This window comes from Phyllosticta citribraziliensis (assembly GCF_038025025.1).
Source record: "Phyllosticta citribraziliensis strain CPC 17464 chromosome Unknown J3D65scaffold_10, whole genome shotgun sequence".
Classification (NCBI taxonomy): domain Eukaryota; kingdom Fungi; phylum Ascomycota; class Dothideomycetes; order Botryosphaeriales; family Phyllostictaceae; genus Phyllosticta; species Phyllosticta citribraziliensis.
In genome coordinates, this window is record NW_027117347.1 from 523,290 (window position 1) to 543,536 (window position 20,247).

Consider the following 20,247-nt stretch of genomic DNA (forward strand, 5'->3'; position numbering starts at 1 on the left):
CTAGACCTCTCTAACTATTAGTAGGAACTATTCTAGTTATATAACTATAACCCCTTAACTTAATTACTCTAGATTACCTAGGACCCCTAACTCCTATTATAGTATAAGGTAATTATTATATCCTTATAATAGTTAACTACTTTACTAAGAAGATCTAGATTTATATATCTTTAGGAGTAATAGTAAAGGAGATAATTAAGAATCTAGAAGATACTATTATTAAGCCTATTAGCTAGATATAAGCTACCTATACTAATAATAGCTTATATTTCTATAGAAAAGACTTTATAGGTCTACTAGATATAAGGAAGATTAAGTACCTCTATAGTAATATAAGATATCTATAATCTATAGGCCTTATAAAATCCTATATTAAGATAGTATAGTATACTATTATTAAATATATTTAGGAATTATTAGAATAAATATATAAGTAGGATATACTCCTTAATAATATTATATATTTACTAAATTTATAAGTTTCCTATATATATAGATTCTTACCTAATAAGCTTCTTTATAGATTTTAACCTTAATAATATAAGTAGCCTAATATAATATCTATAATTATTATAGACTCTATCTAAGCAGCATTTAAAGCTAGTAGCTATAATATTAAGGTAGATAAGACTATAGTAGCTATTAATTTTAAAGTATAGCTTATATAGCTTAATAAGATTTAGGAATAGGTACTTAATAAGTACTTAATATAGTAATAGAAGATAGCCTAATAGGTAGAAGATATAATATAGTAGCTATCCCTATTATAAGGTAACTTAGTATTACTAAGATACTATACCCTTAATAATTAAAGGGGGAAGAAACTTAAACTATAGTAGATAGGACTATACTAGGTATTATAGGTATATTTTAGAGGCTAGTCTATTATATTAACTAACCTTTATTTAGGATTACCTATTAGTATATACTATATTAATAATATTAAGGTCTTTATTACTTATAAGTAGTATAACTAACTACTAGGATAGAAGGCTATAATAGATACTACTACTAAGAATTAAATATAGTAGTAAGTAATACTAGCTAATAATAATAAAGCTTAGGCTAAATTAGTAGAGTAACTATAAAAAGAGACCTAGTATAAAGTAGATAGACTAAAAATATAATAGATAGGACTATCTACTAAGGAATAGTTATAGGATATTATAGAGTTTCTTAATAAAGTCTATAATAAGGTATATCCTAAATATTAGGAGCCTTATAGCTTAGACTTAATAAATCTCTAACCTATAGATTAGGTACTACCCTCTTTCTCTACTAAGTAGAGTTATATTTATATATTCTAGGTATTTAGGTATTTTAATTTTAATATATACTAGGTAATAGGATAGAAAAAGGGAGTTAATAGATAATTAGCTTAAAGTTATTAATTTTAATAAGTAAGTAAACTATAGGAGTATTAAGGGATAGGAGTAGTATACTAGATAATTTCCTAGCTAGAGGTATATTTATTAGTTAGTAAGAAAGGTATTTCTTAAGAGATAGAATTCTAGTAAGGTATAATAGATAAGAGAGGGAAGATAATTTAATAGGTAATAAGTATTAAAAGATAAACTATTAAGGACTATAGAGGAGGATAATTAGCTAGTTATAAAAATTACTACCTTACCTTCTACTACTATAATACTACTAACCCTCTACCTTTATAATAACTAAGCAGTATAGGACTATATACCTTAAGAGATAGATACTATATAACTAAGAATTAGCCCTATTAGACCTAGTAGATAATTCCCTATTAGTATTAAGACCTATTACCTTCTATAATAGCTACCTTTATCCTCTTTATTAGCCCTTTAAACTATAATTCTACTATTATATAACTTTATTATCTTAATACTATACTCCCTCTACTACTAGACCTACATCCTTAGCTATCTAGCATTTCTATAATTCTATTACTACCAGTATAGAAAGGCATAATACTAGATACTAGAGAAGAGCCTCCTATAAATAGTAGTATTAAAGAAGAGGATAATTAGTACTATAATACTACTAGTAAGAGTAAAGAGTAAGAAGGTCTATAAGAGTATATAGACCTAATTAACTAGTAGATTAGTATTAAAGGTAGTAAACTATATAAGGAAATACTAGATTATAACCTACTTTACCTTAATAGTCCTAATAACTTTAGTCCTTCTAATAATAAACTCTTAATAAGATCTATATTACTACTTAATATATAGCTAGGTTTTATAAAGGTAATTAAAAATATAACTACCTTATCTACTTATAAGGATAGTATTAATAGTTATAACTTAGAACCTAAATCTAACTATAATACTAAATCTAACTATAATACTAAATCTAACCATAATATTAATAATAAGTAGTATAACTTAGATACTAGTAAAGAATAGTAAGTCCTAGGAGATAATAATTAAATATTAGATACTACTAATAAATTAGTAGATTATAATACTACTATCTTTTTAGATAATAATAGCTATAAGAATCTTTACTACTAGGGTTTTATATATATAGGTAATAGACTAGTTATACTAGATAATAAAGTAGACCTATAGTTTACTATTAATAACCTCTACCTTTAGGTAGTAAGAGTCTCTAAGTATATTAGTAAGGAAGATAAAGGTATTAATAGATTTAAAGTATAGGAGAATAAAGACTATACTAGTAGTAGTTTTAAAGCTATATAATTAAGTACTTCTCTAATAGCCCTAACTTTAGGAATAGAAGATAATATATAGTATTTTAGTATTAATAAGAAAAGGAAGTATAATCTTAAGATAAATAATAATATAGATAGTAATAATATCCCTTTTAAGGCTATAAGAGTTACTCTAATAGAGCTACCTAAGTTTAATAATAGTACTAGTACTATACTAGTATATATACCTAGGTAATAGTTATCCTACTATACCTCTAGCCTAATATTAGAGTAGAGGAAGGAGCTTATAAAGAAGAAGCTACTTCTTTAAAAGGCTAAAATATTAACCTATAATAAGAAGATATTTATTAGTATAGTATAGCTTATTAAGAACTTCCTAGATAATACTACTAAGGAAGAAAGTTTAAAAGTTAACTTAGTTCTATACTACCTTATTTAGGATAACTTAGGATTAATAGATTATATATATAAATATCTCTTTAGAGGAGGTTATTATATTCTATACTAATTAGATCTACTATATTATAAGACTAATAGTAATCTATATTAGTATAAGATCTTAGTTATTACCTAAGTATATTATTTAATAAGTAGTAAGTTTAGAGCTACACTACTATTAGTTAAAGAAGAAGTAGTAATAAAGGGTATAATATTCCTTAAGGTAATCTCCTATATATTAGACTAACCTATTATTATAGATACTTTAGGCCTTAAGTATCTTAGTATAAATATTAAATAACTAATTAAATTAGTAAAAATAAAGGCTTACTAAGATATTAAGTATAAAAAGTATATTAAAAGTATATAGGCTAAGATTAAGTTATACCTTAACCCTTATAAGAAATATATAGGTCTACTAAAGACTATATTTAACCTAAGGGAATAATAAGTAATAGACCTTAAAAATATACTTAATACTACTAATTACTAACTTAAGAAGGGTAGATTAATACTAGTTAAAGGCCCTAATATTAAGGTTATCTACTTACTAATATCTCTAGTTACTCTAATTATAGATATTCCTAAGGATATTACTTTAACTCTAGAGCTTCTCTAAGAGTATAGTAAATATATAGCTATCTATAATAACCTTATAAAGGTAGCTAATAAAGAGAATTAATATAATTCTACTATAGTAAACCTTATTAATCTTAAGCTACTAAAGTTAGCTAAACCTAATAGTCCTAAGAAGAAGACTCCTAAGTAGCTAGTTAAAGGTATAAAAGTTAATATAATAGTAGATAAGTCTAATAATAATAAGGTTAACCCTATTATTATTAAGAAGGGTACTAAGTAGGTAACTACTAAGAAGTATATAAAGATTACTAAGGGTTATAGTAAATTAGCTATAGCTATTAAATAGACTAGGAATTCCTAGATAATTATTAATACTAATAATATAGAGGATATAAACTAAAGATATATCTCCCTATTACCCTATATTTAGTATAATTAGTTTCCTTTTATTTATAACTACTATTATAATAATAATAAGATAATAATAAAGGTATTTCCTTTACTAGCTACTTATTTATAGATAGTATCCTAAGTATTACTCTTTTATTTAATAGACCTAAAGATAGTCTAATATATCTAAGGATAGTAGTATACTTTTATTAAAATAGTAATAGGGGAGGTAACTTATTTAATATTACTTTTATTCTATTTACTAGTATAAGATAATTTATATAGTAGAAAAGGTACTTTAAGTATACTCTAATAGACTAGAGATTTACTTTTAAGATCTAGGCTTAGTAAAGCTAATCCTCTAGTATTAACTTTAAGAAAAAGGGAGGTAAGCTATAGGATAGAAGTTATATATATAGTAGAATATTAGGAGTAGTACTTTAATTAGTTATCCTAGCCTAATAGACCTTAGACTTAGTATTAATTATATAAGTTACTGAAACTGGCTGTGCCCTGATTATTTGAGTATCACTGTCTAGTCTGGTCCACTTGAGTGCATCCACAAGTCCCAAGCAAATATATAACTTGCTGTGCCTCCTGACCCATTCATGCGCCCTCACATCCAGATCATGAACGGCCCCCAACAATAAAACTTTGGAGAGGCACAAGAAGCATTCAGTACAACTACCCGTCGTTCAAAAATGGATCCGCGAACAGGATTCGGCGTGAGCTCCATTGCGAGTCGCGAGTGGCTTAACGTCTCAGCCATAAAGCTCCTGGGCGGAGTGGTTTCCCTGGTTGGCATGCTCGATTCTTGCGAGGGCTATTGTGTGTACTGATTTGAGCGGCAGTCCATCCTCTATCACGTCTCGCTGGCCATATACAACATTTACTTTCACCCGCTTCGCAAGTTTCCAGGTCCGAAGCTCTTCGCCGCCAGTCGAATTCCTTATGCGTTTGCCCTTTCACAAGGCAAAATTCTGCAAGTTGTCAACGATGCCCATGAGCACTATGGGGAGGTGGTCCGCGTTGCTCCCAACGAGCTCTCCTTCATCACCGGCGAGACCGCATGGCAGGAGATCTACGGCTTCCGTGGCGGCAAGAAGGAGGAATTTGGCAAGGACACCCAATTCTTCCCAAAGTCTGTCAACGGAGTGCGTTCAATTATCTCAGCAAACCGACAAGATCATTCTCGTGTGCGTCGCGTCTTCTCCAACGCCTTTTCGGACAAGGCATTGCGAGACCAAGAGCCGCTGATTCAGAGATACGTTGGCTTGCTCATGCGGAGGCTGCGAGAGAAGACGGAAAATGGAGAGTCGCTTGATCTCGTGAAATACGTAAGTTTTCCAGTCAAGGTGTAACGCCTTGGGAGCATCCTGACGCTCTGCAGTACAACTTTGCCACATTTGACATTGTTGGCGACCTGATCTTTGGCGAGGGCTTTGGGTGTCTCGAGAATGATGACTACCACGACTACGTTGCGACGGTCCTTGGTAACCTCAAGGCTGTTACGATGCGCACCGCCCTGAGATACCACAGCCTTGTCGAGAAGTTTTACATGACGTTCATGCCTAAGGACAAGATCAACAAATCGGTTGAACACTTCAACAACGCCCGGGCCAAAGTAACGAAGCGTCTGAACACGGAGACGGAGCGTCCAGACTTCATCACTCTGGTGCAGAAGCAGCCGGAGAGCAAGGCCGTCACCCGAGATGAGTTGGACGCGAATGCCGGTGTCTTCCTCACGGCTGGTAGTGAGACCACAGCGACCACCTTATCAGGGACGACGTATCTCCTGCTTAAGAATCCGGACAAGATGAAGAAGGTGGTCAAAGAAGTGCGCGAGGCTTTCCGCAGCTCGAACGAGATCACGATCGAAGCTGTCCAGCATCTGCCGTATTTGCTGGCAGTCCTCACCGAAGGCATGCGATGTTATCCCCCAGTAGCAACGGGCTTCCCGAGATCGGTTCCGGAGGGCGGAGAACAAGTCTCTGGATATTTTGTCCCAGGTCATACGTCCGTATACATGTCTCAATACCCGGCGTACCACAGCAGCCGCAACTTTGTCGAGCCCAACTCTTTCATCCCCGAGAGGTGGCTGGACGACGCAGATGAGAAATTCAAAAATGACAAAAAGTCGGTCATGATGCCCTTTTCGAACGGTCCGCGAAACTGCATTGGCAAAAAGTTTGTACTCCCTTAGGTTGGCGCGACTCGGTCTTGCGAGTGGCTAATGTTTCTCAGTCTTGCTTACGCAGAGATGCGCGTCATCTTGGCTCGCGTCTTGTTTGAATTCGACATTGAGATGGTCGATCCGGACTTTGACTGGCTCAACCAGAAGCTCTTTCTCCTGTGGGAGAAGCCTGCTATGCAGGTTCGGCTGAGGCCTGTTTCCGTCCAGTAAACCATAATGGCGCCACTGGTACGTTTAGGGAGCAGCCATCCTTCATTGCAGTGACGCCTAAGGAGCAGTCGTCTACCATCCCAGATGCGCAGGGGGCTGCGGTCTGTTGCTGCAGCTAGACCCGGGGAATCTCATTTCTTTCGACACCCACTGTGGTGATGATGAGTTGGATCGTTGGCCGTTGAAATGTGTTACCCCCTGTGACTTAACGTGCAAGGAGTCTGCATAGGCTTGAGTTGTGTTAGCAAGTAGACTTCAAGCCATGAGACAAACAAGGCGGACAAGCCCGCGCGACAGCCACAGAGGAGGCCGTATCATCAGAAGCCGAGGGTGATGAGTATTTAAAAAGGACGGGGGGCATGAGCCGCAGGAGTAGGAATGGGTTTGTGATGTCAGGTCCCTTCCAGTCCCAGAAAGGTGGTACCCTGATCCCTGTCCTGCCGGGCATTAGCCGATATCAGCAATGTGGTCAATCTGGCAGCTCTCCAAACGTCGCCAACTCGTGCTGCACTCAAGCTCTCAAAGTTCACTTCCACAACGCCCCAAGCCAAAGATATTTGGCGTGCGCCTTTCAGGTTGTGGCATTCCGCGTCCGGTCTCATGTAGGGCTTGGCTGAGCTTTGAGGCCGACGCTGCACTTTTTGTTTTCCCCCTCACTCTGTCGTATTTACGCACTCCGAAACGATGCTCTTCTTCAGCTTTATACTTCTGCTCTGCACGCTGCCATTGCTGGCATTGTGTGCTGAAGACTACTACAAGGTAGGCTTGCGGAATGCCCTCAATTGGACCCTGTCCTCGGGGAGTATTTGGGAAATCAAAACTGACGCGCGCGCAGCTGCTCGGAGTCGAAAGAGATGCCTCGGACCGCGAGCTTCGCAAATCTTACCGCAAGCTGAGCAAACAATATCACCCTGACAAGAACCCGTACGTTGCCATAACCTCGATTCCACCAGATGAAGACTACCTTCAAATCCCTCTCTACGTCATCGTCTAACGTCGCCCAGAGACAACGAAACCGCTCAGGAGCGCTTCGTCGCCATTGCCGAGGCCTACGAAGCTCTCATCGAGCCCGAGACGCGCAAGATTTACGACCAGTATGGGCACGACGGACTCACCAAGCACAAACAAGGGCGCGGCCCTGGGCACGCACACGACCCCTTCGACCTCTTCTCGCGCTTCTTCGGCGGCTCCGGGCACTTTGGACACCACAGCGGCGAGCGGCGAGGACCCAACATGGAAGTACGGCTGGCGGTGCCGCTGCGCGAATTCTACAACGGGGGCGAGACGACGTTTACGATTGAAAAGGACCATGTCTGCGAGGCTTGTGAGGGCAGCGGCAGCGAGGACGGGGAGGTCGACGTGTGCGATGTGTGCGGTGGGCGTGGTATGCGCATCCAGAAACACATGCTGGCGCCGGGCATCTTCCAGCAGGTCCAAGGGACATGCGATGCGTGCGGCGGCAAGGGCAAGACGGTGCGCCACAAGTGCAACGTGTGCGGCGGCGCGCGTGTCGCCAAGGAGCCCGAGAGCTTCACGGTGCACGTCGAGCGCGGCATGCCCAAGGGCGCGCGCGTGTCGTTTGAGAACGAGGCCGACGAGAACCCCGACTGGATCGCCGGCGACCTCATCGTGCAGCTCGTCGAAAAGGAACCCGTCCTGGGACCAGACGGCGCAGAGGACGAACACATTGCCCGCACCGACGGCACCTTTTTCCGTCGCAAGGGCAAGGATCTCTTCTGGCGCGAGGTGCTTTCGCTCCGCGAGGCGTGGATGGGCGACTGGGCCCGCAACATTACGCACCTCGACGGCCACGTCGTGCGGCTAAGCCGACCGCGTGGAGCTGTCATTCAACCAGGCTCGGTCGAGATGGTCGAGGGCCAGGGCATGCCCATCTGGCAGTCGGACGCGGAAGGCGACCCACTCGCTTTCGGCAACCTGCTCGTCGAGTACGTCGTGGTGCTGCCGGACATGATGGACGAGGCCATGGAGGGCGACTTCTGGGCCACATGGGAGAAGTGGCGCGCCAAGGTGGGCGTGGATCTGTTCAAAGACTCGGGAAGGCCCGTCATTGTCGAGGCGAGTGCGCACGACGAGCTGTAGAGAGTTGGTATGAGAGTACATTGATAGATAGGGGCGTGGTGTTGCGGGCTTTCCTGCTGGCCTCAAAATGGCTGGCCGCCGTGGTTGTTATAGATGGACGGGAGACGGTGCGGTACGGCGCCACCAAACAATATACCCTTTGCGATTCCACGTCGTCCAGAAACCGTGCCCCTGCTTTGGGGTGTTGCTGTCGAGTTGCTGCCGACATGGAGATAGTCAACTGTCCCGCCTAAGACAGCAAGGTACCTCGACATGTATGAAGCGAGAGGACCAACAGCCGACCCAATCAGGAAACACCTGCCTGTACGTGCGAGCGAGCGACACACCGCGCATGTCCAGTCCAGCCAGCCTTCAGACCGCAATGACTCCCAAGAACCAGCCCGCTGTGCCGTAGTGCTCCAGCACTCCATCTCCACAATCATCTACGCACTTGACCCAAAGTGATCAGATCGCAAGAGGCCGGGGACGGATGAGGCGGGCGGCTACCCGCGTGCCTACCCGCGCGCGCGGTTACCGCGGGCTGTGGCGTCAAACTTTGTCTCTCCTTCTCTTACTAAACTCTCTATATCTTAGGCGAGCTCTCACACGACAACCCCAGTCACTACATTCGCGAGTCAGGGCACCGCAGCAGCTGTACGTAACGTAAAGTGTGTAGCAGGAGAAGATAAAAACGACGGGACGGGACGGTATGGAAAGGGCAGGTTTGGCCCGGGGGTCGACGAGAGACTGAGATTGATTGATTGGTGGGTTTGTAGGTGCTCTGTCCTGTCCGTTCGCTTTGACTGTCTACCCACGAAGGTACCTAGACCATTGGAGCTATGAGGTAACTACTGTACTGCACACGTATGCAGCGCAGTGCAGAGCAGCTTCGACTCCAGTCTTTGTTGAAGACGGAAAAGCGACATAGTAATACTTGTCCAAGCAAACGCCCCCTCTCTCTCTTGCGTAAACTAGAAACCTCTTGTACTCCGAAAAGCTGGTGGCGTAGTCGTCGTGATAGGGAAGGGAGATGAGGAAACGAAATGGCCAAAGGCCATGCGGTCCCATATATACAAACACGCGTGCGCGTGCAAAGGGCGGCAAAGTGGATGAATTTGTGCAGTCTTGAAGAAGAGGAGGAAGAAAAGCGGAAATGGAGGAAATAAATAACAAAAACAAGAGAAACCGAAAAAAGGGTTTGAGAAGAAGATGAAAGGCAAATAGAAAAGAAAACATAAGTCATTCCGGTCATGAGTGAGATGGAAAGTAAAAAGAAGTCGTGCCGTCGGTGCCGAAGGAGAATATATGGATAGTTGGGTACTGATGGTATATGTAGGGAGTCGACAACGTCGTCCGTCGTCGTCGGGGTATCCAATTTGGGTCGGTCCGTCTCAGTGTATGTATGTAGGGTGGACAACGCGATGCAAGCATGCAATCTTCCCTTGCCTCTAAGCCATCATCCATCCCACTCATTCTTTCGTCCATTCATCCAGGAGGGAGCTATCCAGTCCTTCCCCTGGCGCAAAGATCCAAAACAGTCAAGGTCATCAAAGCAGTCTTACCTCAGTCTAGGACCCCAAACAATTCTTACAAAACATATCGGAACATGGGCCCGTAGTTCTCGAGGCCCTCGTCCAGCGTTTGCCGCGGGCCCTCGGCCTCGCCCTCAGCGGCACTCGCAGTGGAAGGCCCCGCCGCCACGGCCGCCGCTTTGGCAATCTCGGCCTCGCGGCGCTCGCGCTGCTCGGCAAGGGTGCCGTACTTCTCATCCAGCTTGCGGTTCTCGTAGCTCAGCAGGAACCTAGTCGCGATGACCAGGGCGGTGGTGAAGAACATGAAGGCGGCACACGTAGCATGGCCGCTGGTGAAGTCGGGGGCGTCCGAGTCCGGGTAGAGGCGCGTGCCTAGGACGGGCCCGCACTGGCCGACGACGTTGAGGATGACGAAGCCCATGCCGCGGCGCGTGTCGGAGCCCTGGTTGTTGCTGACCCACGGCAGCACGTTAGCGATGGCCGGGAAGATGCCGGCCGCGGCCAGGAACACGCCCGTGTAGCGCACGCCGACGCTGTCGGTGGCCGCCAGCAGCACGTAGCCGATGCCGCCCACGAGCGTCAGCGCCATGATCATGTAGGCGCGCTGCTGCGTGCGGTCGGTGATGTATGTCGTCGCCAGCGTGATGAGGAACGACAGGAAGAAGGGCGGCGCCGTCAGCCCTTGCGCGTTGATGGCGGTGAAGCCCATCTCGTGGAGGATTGTGGGTAGGAATACCGGAAGTGACGCGAACGAGACGTTGCAGGAGAAGTACATGAGCTGCGGACAGGAGGATTCACTGTTAGCCTGCTGCAGAGCGGAGTGGCTGTGGTGTGCGTGGCTGAGTCTGTCCATCAACCACACCAGGCGTCACTTACGGCGGTGAGCCAACACTTGGGGTCCAACAGTGTGTCGACCACGTCCTTCCATACGATTTTGCCGATGCGTGCCTCGCCGGGCGTGCCCGTCTGGCGCACTCCTCTGGCGCGCGCCACCTTCTTCTCGTCATCAGTCAAGAACCTGGCCTTTTCGGGCGAATCTGGCAGGAAAAAGAAGGAGACGGCCGCCATGACAATGGTGGGCAATCCCTCGACGAGGAACAAGAGTCTCCAGTTTGCGATAGGTTCGTCGCTTCCGCTCGTGATGCCGTACGCCAGTGCGCCAGCAAAGGTGTTTGCGAGCGGGGCCGCCGACAGGAAAAGTCCTGATCTGAAGCCATGCTCGTGGCGCAGATAGAAGAACGAGAGCAGGTACGGGATGCCAGGCCCATAGCCGGCCTCAAACACTCCCATGAAGAAGCGCAGAGCCATCATGCCCTGCCAATTGTGCACTGCGGCTTGGCATGTCGAGACGAGCCCCCTGGGAAAGTTAGCAATACTGTCGACTCTTGTCGGAAAAGATCAGTGATACACACCATCCCAAGACCATGAGCCCGGCCCATATATGCGGCGGGACCACTTTCCACATGAGAGCCTGGAACTCAAAGATGATGTAGGAAATGTAGAAAATGGTCAACAGCCAATCATACTCGTCGCTGTCCAATCCAAGATCGTCATTCATCCCGGCGACTTTGGCGTTGCTACAATTTTGCGCCCGTCAGCATGGCACCGCACGCGGGAGGGCTTACTACGGGTCAAGGGTTCATGTGAAGTGGCGCCCGTTTGCTCAGCTTACCCAATGTTGGACCGGTCCAGGAAGGCGAGGAGATCTGACCAGTGATTCGTTAGCCACCATGCTCTCGTCGGCACACGGCACAGGCTTTGTAAGCCACTTACACAAAGTCATGAGGAGAGGCACCACATGGAGGTCGAGTTTGCGCACGACGCGCTTCTCCACGATTGGGTCTATCGGAGTGGGGGCGGAGATGGAGGCATTGTCGACGTGGACGTCATTGTAGGCCTTTTCTGCGTCGTCTGTGGACATTTTTGGCGATGAGAATTTGAGGGAGAGAAAAGGTGGATAGAAAGGGGGGAAACAGCAGTGATCCAGGCGACGCATGCGCAGCCCTAGGAAACAGCTCAAAGGGCAGGGCGACGAGACGGATAGGTGAGTATTAAGGACGGAGCAAACACCAAGAAGTCCCAAGAAAACTTTGGGCTAGTTAAGCTTTGGCAGCGCATTGCCGGCGACCGGGGGGGATGTGGTGACGTGACGAGAGGTCGAGGAGAATGAGGCGTGTGACGGACGGGATGCGGACATGGACCCATGGACCAGTCGGGTCGAGGATGAAAATGTTGAGTCGAGGTGCAAACGAAGGGAGACCCGCGCGCCAGGTGAGAAAGGCCGCCACGCCCGCTGAGTGGACGCCACGGGAACACGTAAACGACTACCCCAGACGCCCCCAGACGCCCAGCCCTCGGCTTTACCGACAAGACGATCGAAGCTCTCGGCTACACCCTTTGCGACTTTCTTATACCCGCTGACGTAGGTTCTTCTCCACTGCTACTTGTCGTCCTCTCGGCTTCAACGCGTCTGGGCCGTCGCCGGTGAGAGACTCCCTCGAGCGTCACCACGACCGTTTCGAGACTGGCACTGACAGACACACTTCGTTACCGGACGCCGTGTTTTGTTCCATTCTTCTAGGTTCCTACAAGGCTCCATCAGAAAATCCGTCCTCTCTCCAAACATCCCCCTGGGTCATCCCATCCCCATTGTGAAACATACCTCGCGCGCCATCTTATCCGTCTTCATCAAACGCCAAAGCCTCACTTCTTGGCTCCAAGACTGCCTGTTTCTTGAGCCTTCCGAGAAGCATTCATGCGCCGGCCGGCCAAACAAGCCGTGGACATGGGCTCGTCCCGTGGTTCCGACACTGCGTCCACCTCATGCTAGCCCTCCCGCCTCACTGGCGTCGTCTTTGGCCGGGTGCTGCTGCTGCTGCGCCTCTCCATGCTCTCCTTCGCCCTCGTCATTGTACTTCTTGAACAGCCGCCAAAACACGCCCGCCGTCGCGATGCACGCCACGGCTAGGCCCGCGTACAGCCACACGAGCAGCGGGTCGCGCGCAAACGGGCTGACCATCGCGCCCAGCATGGCGCCCAGCGCCGTCGTCAGTAGAAAAAGACTCATGATGAAGCTCTTCATGCTGGCCGGCGCCTGCGTGAACGCCCACTCCAGCCCCGTCACGCTCGCCAGAATCTCCGACACCCCGAGCAGCAGGTACGCCGGCGTCTGCACCAGCACATGCACCTGGTTGGGCGCATATGATCCGTTGGGGCGCCGGGCGGCTGCGCACGTCGACGGCGACGCGAAGCATGGCGGGCTGCCGTAGATGACGGACTGCAGAAACGCTGCGTACACCATGGCCAGCGAAGCGAAGACGAAGCCAAACGTGATGCGCGCCATGGGCTTCATGGCAAAGCCGCGCCGCCGCAGAAACGGGTAGACGTAGCGGTCCATCAGCGGGATGAGGCAGATGACGGACAGGGGGTCCAGATTCTGCATCATGTCGTTGGGGATGCCGTGCAACTGCATTTGGCCGGCTGCAAAGCGTTATCAGCAGGTCGTGGTACCATGTCCGTCTGCAAAGAATATCTCACCTTGCGACACAAAGTTATTGGACATTTGGCCAAAGGCAGCCCAGTAGATTGGGTAGAAGCAAAAGACCTTGCATGCCCGGAGCGCGCGCCGCAGCTCGTCGACAAACTTGTCGTCCCACGGAATGTCTCTTGGCGTGGTGTGTCTGCTCCAGCGCGACGGCTTCGCAGCCTCCAAGGTCCCTCCGTTCACGAAGCCAATGTAGAGAGCCTTGAAGCTGTTCGCGACGACGGACCCCGAGGGCGGCTTGATGACATATCTGCGCTTGCCCAGCACAATCACGACGAAGCCAACCATGAACATGCACAGCGGCAGCAGGTATGCTGCCCAGAAGCCGACCCGAAGCTCCATGGTTGTCGTCGCAAGCGCCGACAGCGACCCGATGTTGATCGCCATGTAAAAGACCATGTAGATGCGTTGGATCGTCAAGGCCGGGTCGATGATGACTCTTTCGCCGCTGGGCAACGTCTTGACGCGCTGGCTTGTCTCTTCATACTGCTCGGCAATCAGGGGAGACACATTGCTCTTGATGCCACCGGTTCCAAGCCCAATCACAATAATGGCTACCAGCAGTCCTGGAAAAGCATACCCGGCCTCTATTGACGATGGGAGCGAAGTGAGGAACAAGATGACGATGCCAACCATGTAAACAATGGCAAAGTAAACAATCGTGTAGTACTTGCCCAGATACTGATCGGCCACGACGGCGCCAACGATCGGAGTCAGATAGCACCAAAAGGCGAAGAAGCTGTTCATCAGCGTCGCCCCGTGCTGGCCCAGCCCACTTGCCCAAGACGTCAGCGCCCTTGGTTCCGGGTGTGCGAGGTGAAGCGGAACGTACTTACATGGCGCCTGGAAGCCCGCTCGGGTCATGATACCGGTTGGCGGCGTAGTTTTGGAACGGCCCAGAGAGGCCGTAGTAGGCGAAGCGCTCGCAGAGCTCGACAATGGCAATCAGCGACGCGCTCCACGGCAGGCGATCCGGGACCTTTCGCAGCGAGCGCCGCTCCGCGTCCGTGGGCACGTCGTCGTCGAGCGACAGGTCGTAGTCGCCCCCGTCGGAGTCCAGCGATTCCTTGCCCGCGCCGGCCGCCTGCGTCGTCGCGTCAATGGCGCTGGACTCGCCGGCCGGCCCAGAAAAGCCGTCCGCTGAGCCATGGGTCCGCCTGCGATGCAGCGAGTGCCGTTAGCTCAGGGCTGCAAGGTCGGGCACGCAGGCGCGCATACATACCGTGCGACGGAGCGTTCCCGCCCCGCCTTCCGCGCACCATCGCCGCCGTCGACGAAGATGTCGAGCTCGACGTCCGCCTCGCGTTGTGGAACGGGGTCGTAGTCTCCACGGCCGGAGGAGGCGTCGCGGCCGCCGACGGCCGCTGCAAAAGGGGGCACCATGCTTCGGTGCAAACGACCAAGTTAAACCTGCGCAAACAAACTCTTTGACGCCCCAAAAGGCTTCACTCCATCGCTGGCCGTGTACTCTGCGCTCGAGCAAAGAGCAAATGCGAGATTGCAGCCGTCGACGGAAGCGAACACGTGGTGGTTTTAGATGTGCTGACGCGGCGCGCGGATACGCAGATCAGATAAAGACTGCTGCAAAGAGATGGCGAGAGATGAGCAGCCGAAGATCACGTCGGTCGGCATATATATCGCAATATAAACGAGGGGGGTTCGTGGGGAGAAGGAAGAAGGTGTTGCAGGCGGACGCCGCATCTAGGTAGCAGACGAGATGTCGCTTTGATGCGTCCAAGCTCCTTTTCCGGACTGGCCGGAAGAATGCGTCAATAGCCCCCCCAAGCGTCAAAGATTTTGGAGATTTTGAAGCTGCCCGATCATGTCACGAACGATGAGAGCGGCCGACAGCGATGTGAACCTCTTAACTATCAGAAGAGAAAGAATGACGGAACGTGTTCCTGCAGACGAGACGTCTCGTCGACCTGCAGACTCCACGAGCGGGACTAAGCGAGCCGCCCTGGGCTGAGAGCTAAAAGAGGTAACCCGAAGCCACGCTAGCTACAGACAGCAATGGACCTTGGCAAGGTGGCTGTCTTTGGAAGAAACCCCAGGACTGCCAGTTTCACAGGACATGGCAAAGTGAAAATGAACGTCTTCCAGAAAAATCTCAATCGATGCGTCACTATAGACATGATCTCCGTCTTGCGCTTACATTATAGTACAACTTTCTCTCGTCTCCCTGTAAACTTGCCATCCTCTTGTCGCTTGCAAATCAGGTGAATGATCCCAACTCAAACTATCCTGGGTTTGGTAATACCAACCTCATGCTCCCAAATACATGCTCACAAGTCTCTATTTACAATCTCGTGGCTTTTTTCAAAACCTTGTCGTCAAAATGGTCATCTCGTCAGGTACGTTCCACAATCTCTTTTTGGAAAGACGGTCGTTTCTTGCCATGGACATGAGACCTCAAGTCTTCTCAGACAGGTCCACGCACCAAGGTTATCGTGATGGAGCGCTTCAAGCGATTGTCCCGTATCCTTGGGGCGAACCCTCGTCGGAATACGGAGGCGGGTCATCGCTGGCTTCCTCATCGGTGGTGTGCTCTTGCGCGATCTCGCCATGAGCTCTGATTCTCTTTTCCTCCAGCTGGATGGCAAGGAGAGCAGAACCAACTGTGGTCGAGAGGAGGCTAGTGGGGCAAAATTAGACTCAGCAGGGTCTAGGTTCCAATGTCGACTTACAAGAGCATGTTAAGAACTGGAATAAGCTGGAGAAGGAGTGCTCCAGTGCCAAACCTGGTTGTGTCAGTAAACTGATCATTCAGCATTGACAGATCCACTTACCATGTGTATTTCCAGCGGTGATATCTCACGTACTGCTTCCGAGCCTTCTTGTCCATGCCGAGGAACTTGAAGTAGCGGTACTGCTGGAGAGGGCCGGCGCGGTAGCCGCAGAGAAAGATGAACATCGGGGAACCAACAACGGGGATAAAGTTGAGTGGCAGCAAGACGATGAATTCTATCGTTTGGCGAAGACTGAATGGGTAATAGACAGCATGGTGCTCCTGAGGTCCAAGTCGATTGCCTGGGTCGCGGCCTTCAGGTTCGACATGGCGACGAGTTGCCACGAGGTAATCGTAGCCTTCTGCAACAAGGACCTGACAACGTGTAAGCAAAAGTTCAAGAGACCAGGCTGGATTCTAGAATTGCATTCCCCTTCACGGCACCCTTCCTTGCATTGGAATGCAGACGTGGCCGTGGATTACCCGGGTCGTAACTTTACGGCGACATGGGCTCTCCAGGCGGGCGGGAAACCCAAAGGGTAATTCTGTACGTACCGCATCGAAAATGTCGACCTGGGTCTCGTCGACGAAAAAGCACTCAAACAGCAATGCAACGATGGCGGCGCCTTCACTCAGCACCAGCACCGTGGCATTGAACCAGGCAGCTTCGCGGTGGAAAAGGTAGAGCAAGGCGACTTGGGGCAGGTAGGCCCAGACGAACAGGTTGGCGAGGACAAAAAGCGACAGGAGGAAGCAGGGCAACATGCGACCCTTAAGGTAGCGAAAAAGGAACGGGTTCGTGACATAGTACCAGATTCCCTGTCGTTCGTTATGCGTGAGCGAGACAGACAGACGCAGACAAAAGGTTGTGTCGTCATACCCAGAAGGGATAGATCCAGCCAGCCTCGCCGACGAGGCGAAAGGGGTGCGCGAGACGAGCGCGGGCAGCTTGCCAGGCGTTTGCCATCAGGACAGGGCAGGGCAGGGCAGCGGTGTTGTGCAGTTGGTTCCTTGGGTGATCGGGCAGGGTCGTCTCCAGCCGAGGCGGCGTCGGTCAGGTCGCGGGGATCAAGGCGGTAACGCTGCCGAAGAAAAACCTGCGATAGAGGCTGATTGGTCCACCATTGAACCATTTCCTAACCCCCCAAGAGCCTCATCAGGTACGCCCGCTTTTCTCTCTGACTCTACGAGCCTGCGGCAGCTTTTGCTCCGTCGTGGGACGAGGCCACCATGGATCGTGTAGTCACATTTTCTCCTTGTCGCACGCAGGGCGTGCCATTCTCTACTCTTCAACACAGTCATGAGTCCCCGACTATGCTGGATACGAACATGGTAGACACCGATCAAGAGCTTGGCCCAATCACAGACGGTGCCACTGTTACGTCTGACGCGCACTTATTCCCGGCAATGCTATTCCCTTTACCCACCGCTGGGACGCCGTCTCGAGCGGCCAATGGCTAGCACATGATGCCAAATGTCAGCCCTGCAGTCCAACGACGGTACTACTGGCCCAAGACGCCCTCTCGAGCTCCGCAATCGGACCAACGGCACAATCCAGCTCAACTTCTCCGCCCACATCTCCCTCCGCATACCCAAAGCGCACCCTGTGTTGCCGATCACGGCTAGCCGTAGTCTCTATGACTCCACAGGCGCCAGATAGGCCGTGGGCCCTGGGGGATGCTAAAAAGAAGCCGGGATGCTCTCCCCCTCCTTCTGGCCCTGGTGCTCATCCCTCCATTTTTCGCACGCCATCATGTCGGACACTCCCGAACATAAGCTCTCCTGCGACAAGGACATGGAGCCCGCCAGCGGGGTAGCTACTCCTGGATCGCGGTCGCCAGACAATGTGCATGGCACTGACCGCAACTCTATAGACCGCGAGGACCGCCACCACAAAGACCCCGTAGACCTGGAAAAGGTGGAAACGGCCCGGGATCAGGACCGTCCTAACAAGGCGACGCCGGCCGGTGCTGTCAATCGAATACTGTCCAAGGTCAAGTCGACGGCCTCGACTGCCGACCCCGGGCCGCCTCCCAATGGCGGATGGCATGCATGGACAATTGCTCTGTCGGGCCATGCCACGATATGTGCCACATGGGGTTTTGTCAATTCGTTCGTTCGTCAACCAGTTCCTGTGCTCTCGTCGTCAGAGTCTCCTTTTAGTAACAAGAGATAGGGAGCATTTCAAGCATACTACACTTCGACGCTCGACGTGCCTGCGTCTACCATCTCGTGGATAGGAACGTGCCAGACCTTCTTCCTCTTCGTCATCGGCGCCTTCAGCGGTCGTGCCACAGACTACGGCCTCTTCCGCCAAACATACATCCTCGGCGTCTGCATGAACCTCTTGGGCATCTTCATGACTTCAATCTGCAAGGAGTTCTGGCAATTCTTCCTCGCCCAGGGCGTGTTGACTGGCCTCGGTGGCGGACTCGTCTTTACTCCTGCCATGTCGGTGGTTGCCACGTACTTTTCGACGCGCAGGTCACTGGCCATTGGCATCGCTGCGTCGGGCTCCTGTACCGGCGGTCTGATATACCCAGTCATGGTCCGACAGCTCTTGCCACAGATCGGATTTGGATGGACGGTGCGGGTCTTGGGATTCTTCTCCATGGCCATTTCATTGTTTGCCGCCACGTTCCTCAAGGCCCGCCTGCCCCCACGCAAGTCCGGTGCGTTGGTAGACTGGGCAGCATTCAAGGACATGACGTACCTGTTGTACTGCTTGGGAATGTTTTTGAATTTTTGGGGCATTTATTTTGTCTTTTTCTACGTAAGTTACAGCTTTCGCGTGACGTCGAGCCGGGATATTTCTCAAGTGTTCGAGTGTTGGTCTCCAAATGCTGACAGACCGTCAGATCAGCGCGTACAGCAGAGATGTCATTGGGTTGGGCTATACGCAGTCCCTCAACCTTCTCATGGTCCTCAACGGAGTTGGGTACATCAGTCGCATAGCTCTGCCCCTCTTGAGCGATCTCGTAACAGGTTTGTCTTGGTCTGGAGGCAACCGAACGAATGGGATAGCTGATGGTTGGCAGGGCCCATGAATCTCATCATTCCAAGTGCATTTTCAACTGGCATACTCATTTATGCATGGTCCGGCGTTAGTAGCCAAACAGGGCTCTATCCGTTTACAGTCATTGTCGGATTATCGGCTGCCGGCGTACAGGTCAGTCATGTCCAAGTCCTACTGCGTCGAAGCGCTGGGATCCATCGATGCTGACCATTGCAGGGACTCTTTCCGGCGGTTCTGTCATCTCTTACATCGGACCTCAAAAAGACGGGGACCAGGCTCGGAATGGCCTTCTCCATGGTGTCGTTTGCCTGTCTGACCGGGCCTCCTCTCGGTGGCGCGCTCGTCAGCGACAACCATGGAAACTATCTCAAGGCTCAAATGTGGGGAGGCACAGTATTGATCTGCGGCGCTCTCACGCTGGTGGCGGCTCGAATCGCAAAGACGGGATGGAAGCTTTGCGTGAGAATCTAAAAGAGAGCCACGAGGAGGAGGACGGACAACGGGATATTGACCGAGGAACGAGTCTAGACGAAAGTGGCCGGGCGGTGGATGGTAATGAGATGGGATGGAATATGCGTGGCGGACTAGTGCTGGTTTCCATGAGCAACTAGCCGGGGTGGGTTGGCGTTACTGGAAGCCGGACGGCGGTCAAAGGGCCGCAGCAGCAAGATTTCTTGGAAAATAGGCAACATTGGCATTTGATGGCAATTTGCACGGCATTGATAGAATACATTGCATCAAAAAGGAGTCTCGAGCAAGCGGCGGTTGACGTTTTGTCGCGTGCCCTGAACCGCAGCGGCTTATCAGTTGGCGCTAACCACAAACGACCATCGGGCAGCTCAGATGACGAAGGAGCACGTACGCACGGGCCCGTAGCCCAGCACCTG

General features: G+C 49.4%; 6 protein-coding genes across 6 annotated transcripts; 3 read left to right on the forward strand and 3 right to left on the reverse strand.

Annotated features, from left to right (window-relative positions):
* Positions 1–4,635: 4,635 nt before the first annotated feature.
* J3D65DRAFT_633754 (isotrichodermin C-15 hydroxylase) lies at positions 4,636–6,932 on the forward strand. The gene is made up of 4 exons (XM_066801151.1): positions 4,636–4,854; positions 4,909–5,394; positions 5,448–6,244; positions 6,302–6,932. Exons 1-4 carry the CDS (start codon positions 4,759–4,761, stop codon positions 6,459–6,461), a joined length of 1,539 nt encoding a protein of 512 aa, XP_066652310.1. The 5' UTR covers positions 4,636–4,758; the 3' UTR covers positions 6,462–6,932.
* A 27-nt stretch (positions 6,933–6,959) lies between these two features.
* On the forward strand, positions 6,960–8,884 carry J3D65DRAFT_633757 (chaperone protein dnaJ). The gene is made up of 3 exons (XM_066801152.1): positions 6,960–7,220; positions 7,297–7,385; positions 7,466–8,884. The coding sequence occupies exons 1-3, from the start codon at positions 7,146–7,148 to the stop codon at positions 8,559–8,561; spliced, it is 1,260 nt and encodes a 419-aa protein (XP_066652311.1). The 5' UTR covers positions 6,960–7,145; the 3' UTR covers positions 8,562–8,884.
* A 1,243-nt stretch (positions 8,885–10,127) lies between these two features.
* Positions 10,128–11,993, reverse strand: J3D65DRAFT_670176 (major facilitator superfamily domain-containing protein; the record flags this gene model as incomplete). Its single annotated transcript, XM_066803271.1, has 5 exons — positions 10,128–10,850; positions 10,949–11,429; positions 11,485–11,649; positions 11,745–11,778; positions 11,846–11,993. 5 exons carry the CDS (start codon positions 11,991–11,993, stop codon positions 10,128–10,130), a joined length of 1,551 nt encoding a protein of 516 aa, XP_066652312.1.
* A 449-nt stretch (positions 11,994–12,442) lies between these two features.
* Positions 12,443–15,013, reverse strand: J3D65DRAFT_61081 (MFS peptide transporter). The gene is made up of 5 exons (XM_066798840.1): positions 14,835–15,013; positions 14,453–14,773; positions 13,610–14,391; positions 12,735–13,552; positions 12,443–12,657 (listed from the first exon to the last, which is right to left on the reverse strand). Exons 1-4 carry the CDS (start codon positions 14,876–14,878, stop codon positions 12,894–12,896), a joined length of 1,806 nt encoding a protein of 601 aa, XP_066652313.1. The 5' UTR covers positions 14,879–15,013; the 3' UTR covers positions 12,443–12,657; positions 12,735–12,893.
* A 997-nt stretch (positions 15,014–16,010) lies between these two features.
* On the reverse strand, positions 16,011–17,764 carry J3D65DRAFT_61048 (uncharacterized protein). The gene is made up of 5 exons (XM_066798809.1): positions 17,225–17,764; positions 16,900–17,163; positions 16,406–16,719; positions 16,304–16,357; positions 16,011–16,251 (listed from the first exon to the last, which is right to left on the reverse strand). The coding sequence occupies exons 1-5, from the start codon at positions 17,309–17,311 to the stop codon at positions 16,080–16,082; spliced, it is 891 nt and encodes a 296-aa protein (XP_066652314.1). The 5' UTR covers positions 17,312–17,764; the 3' UTR covers positions 16,011–16,079.
* J3D65DRAFT_633769 (MFS monocarboxylate transporter) lies at positions 17,757–20,116 on the forward strand. The gene is made up of 5 exons (XM_066801153.1): positions 17,757–18,460; positions 18,521–19,117; positions 19,203–19,329; positions 19,383–19,513; positions 19,577–20,116. Exons 1-5 carry the CDS (start codon positions 18,041–18,043, stop codon positions 19,829–19,831), a joined length of 1,530 nt encoding a protein of 509 aa, XP_066652315.1. The 5' UTR covers positions 17,757–18,040; the 3' UTR covers positions 19,832–20,116.
* The last annotated feature ends 131 nt before the right edge of the window (positions 20,117–20,247 follow it).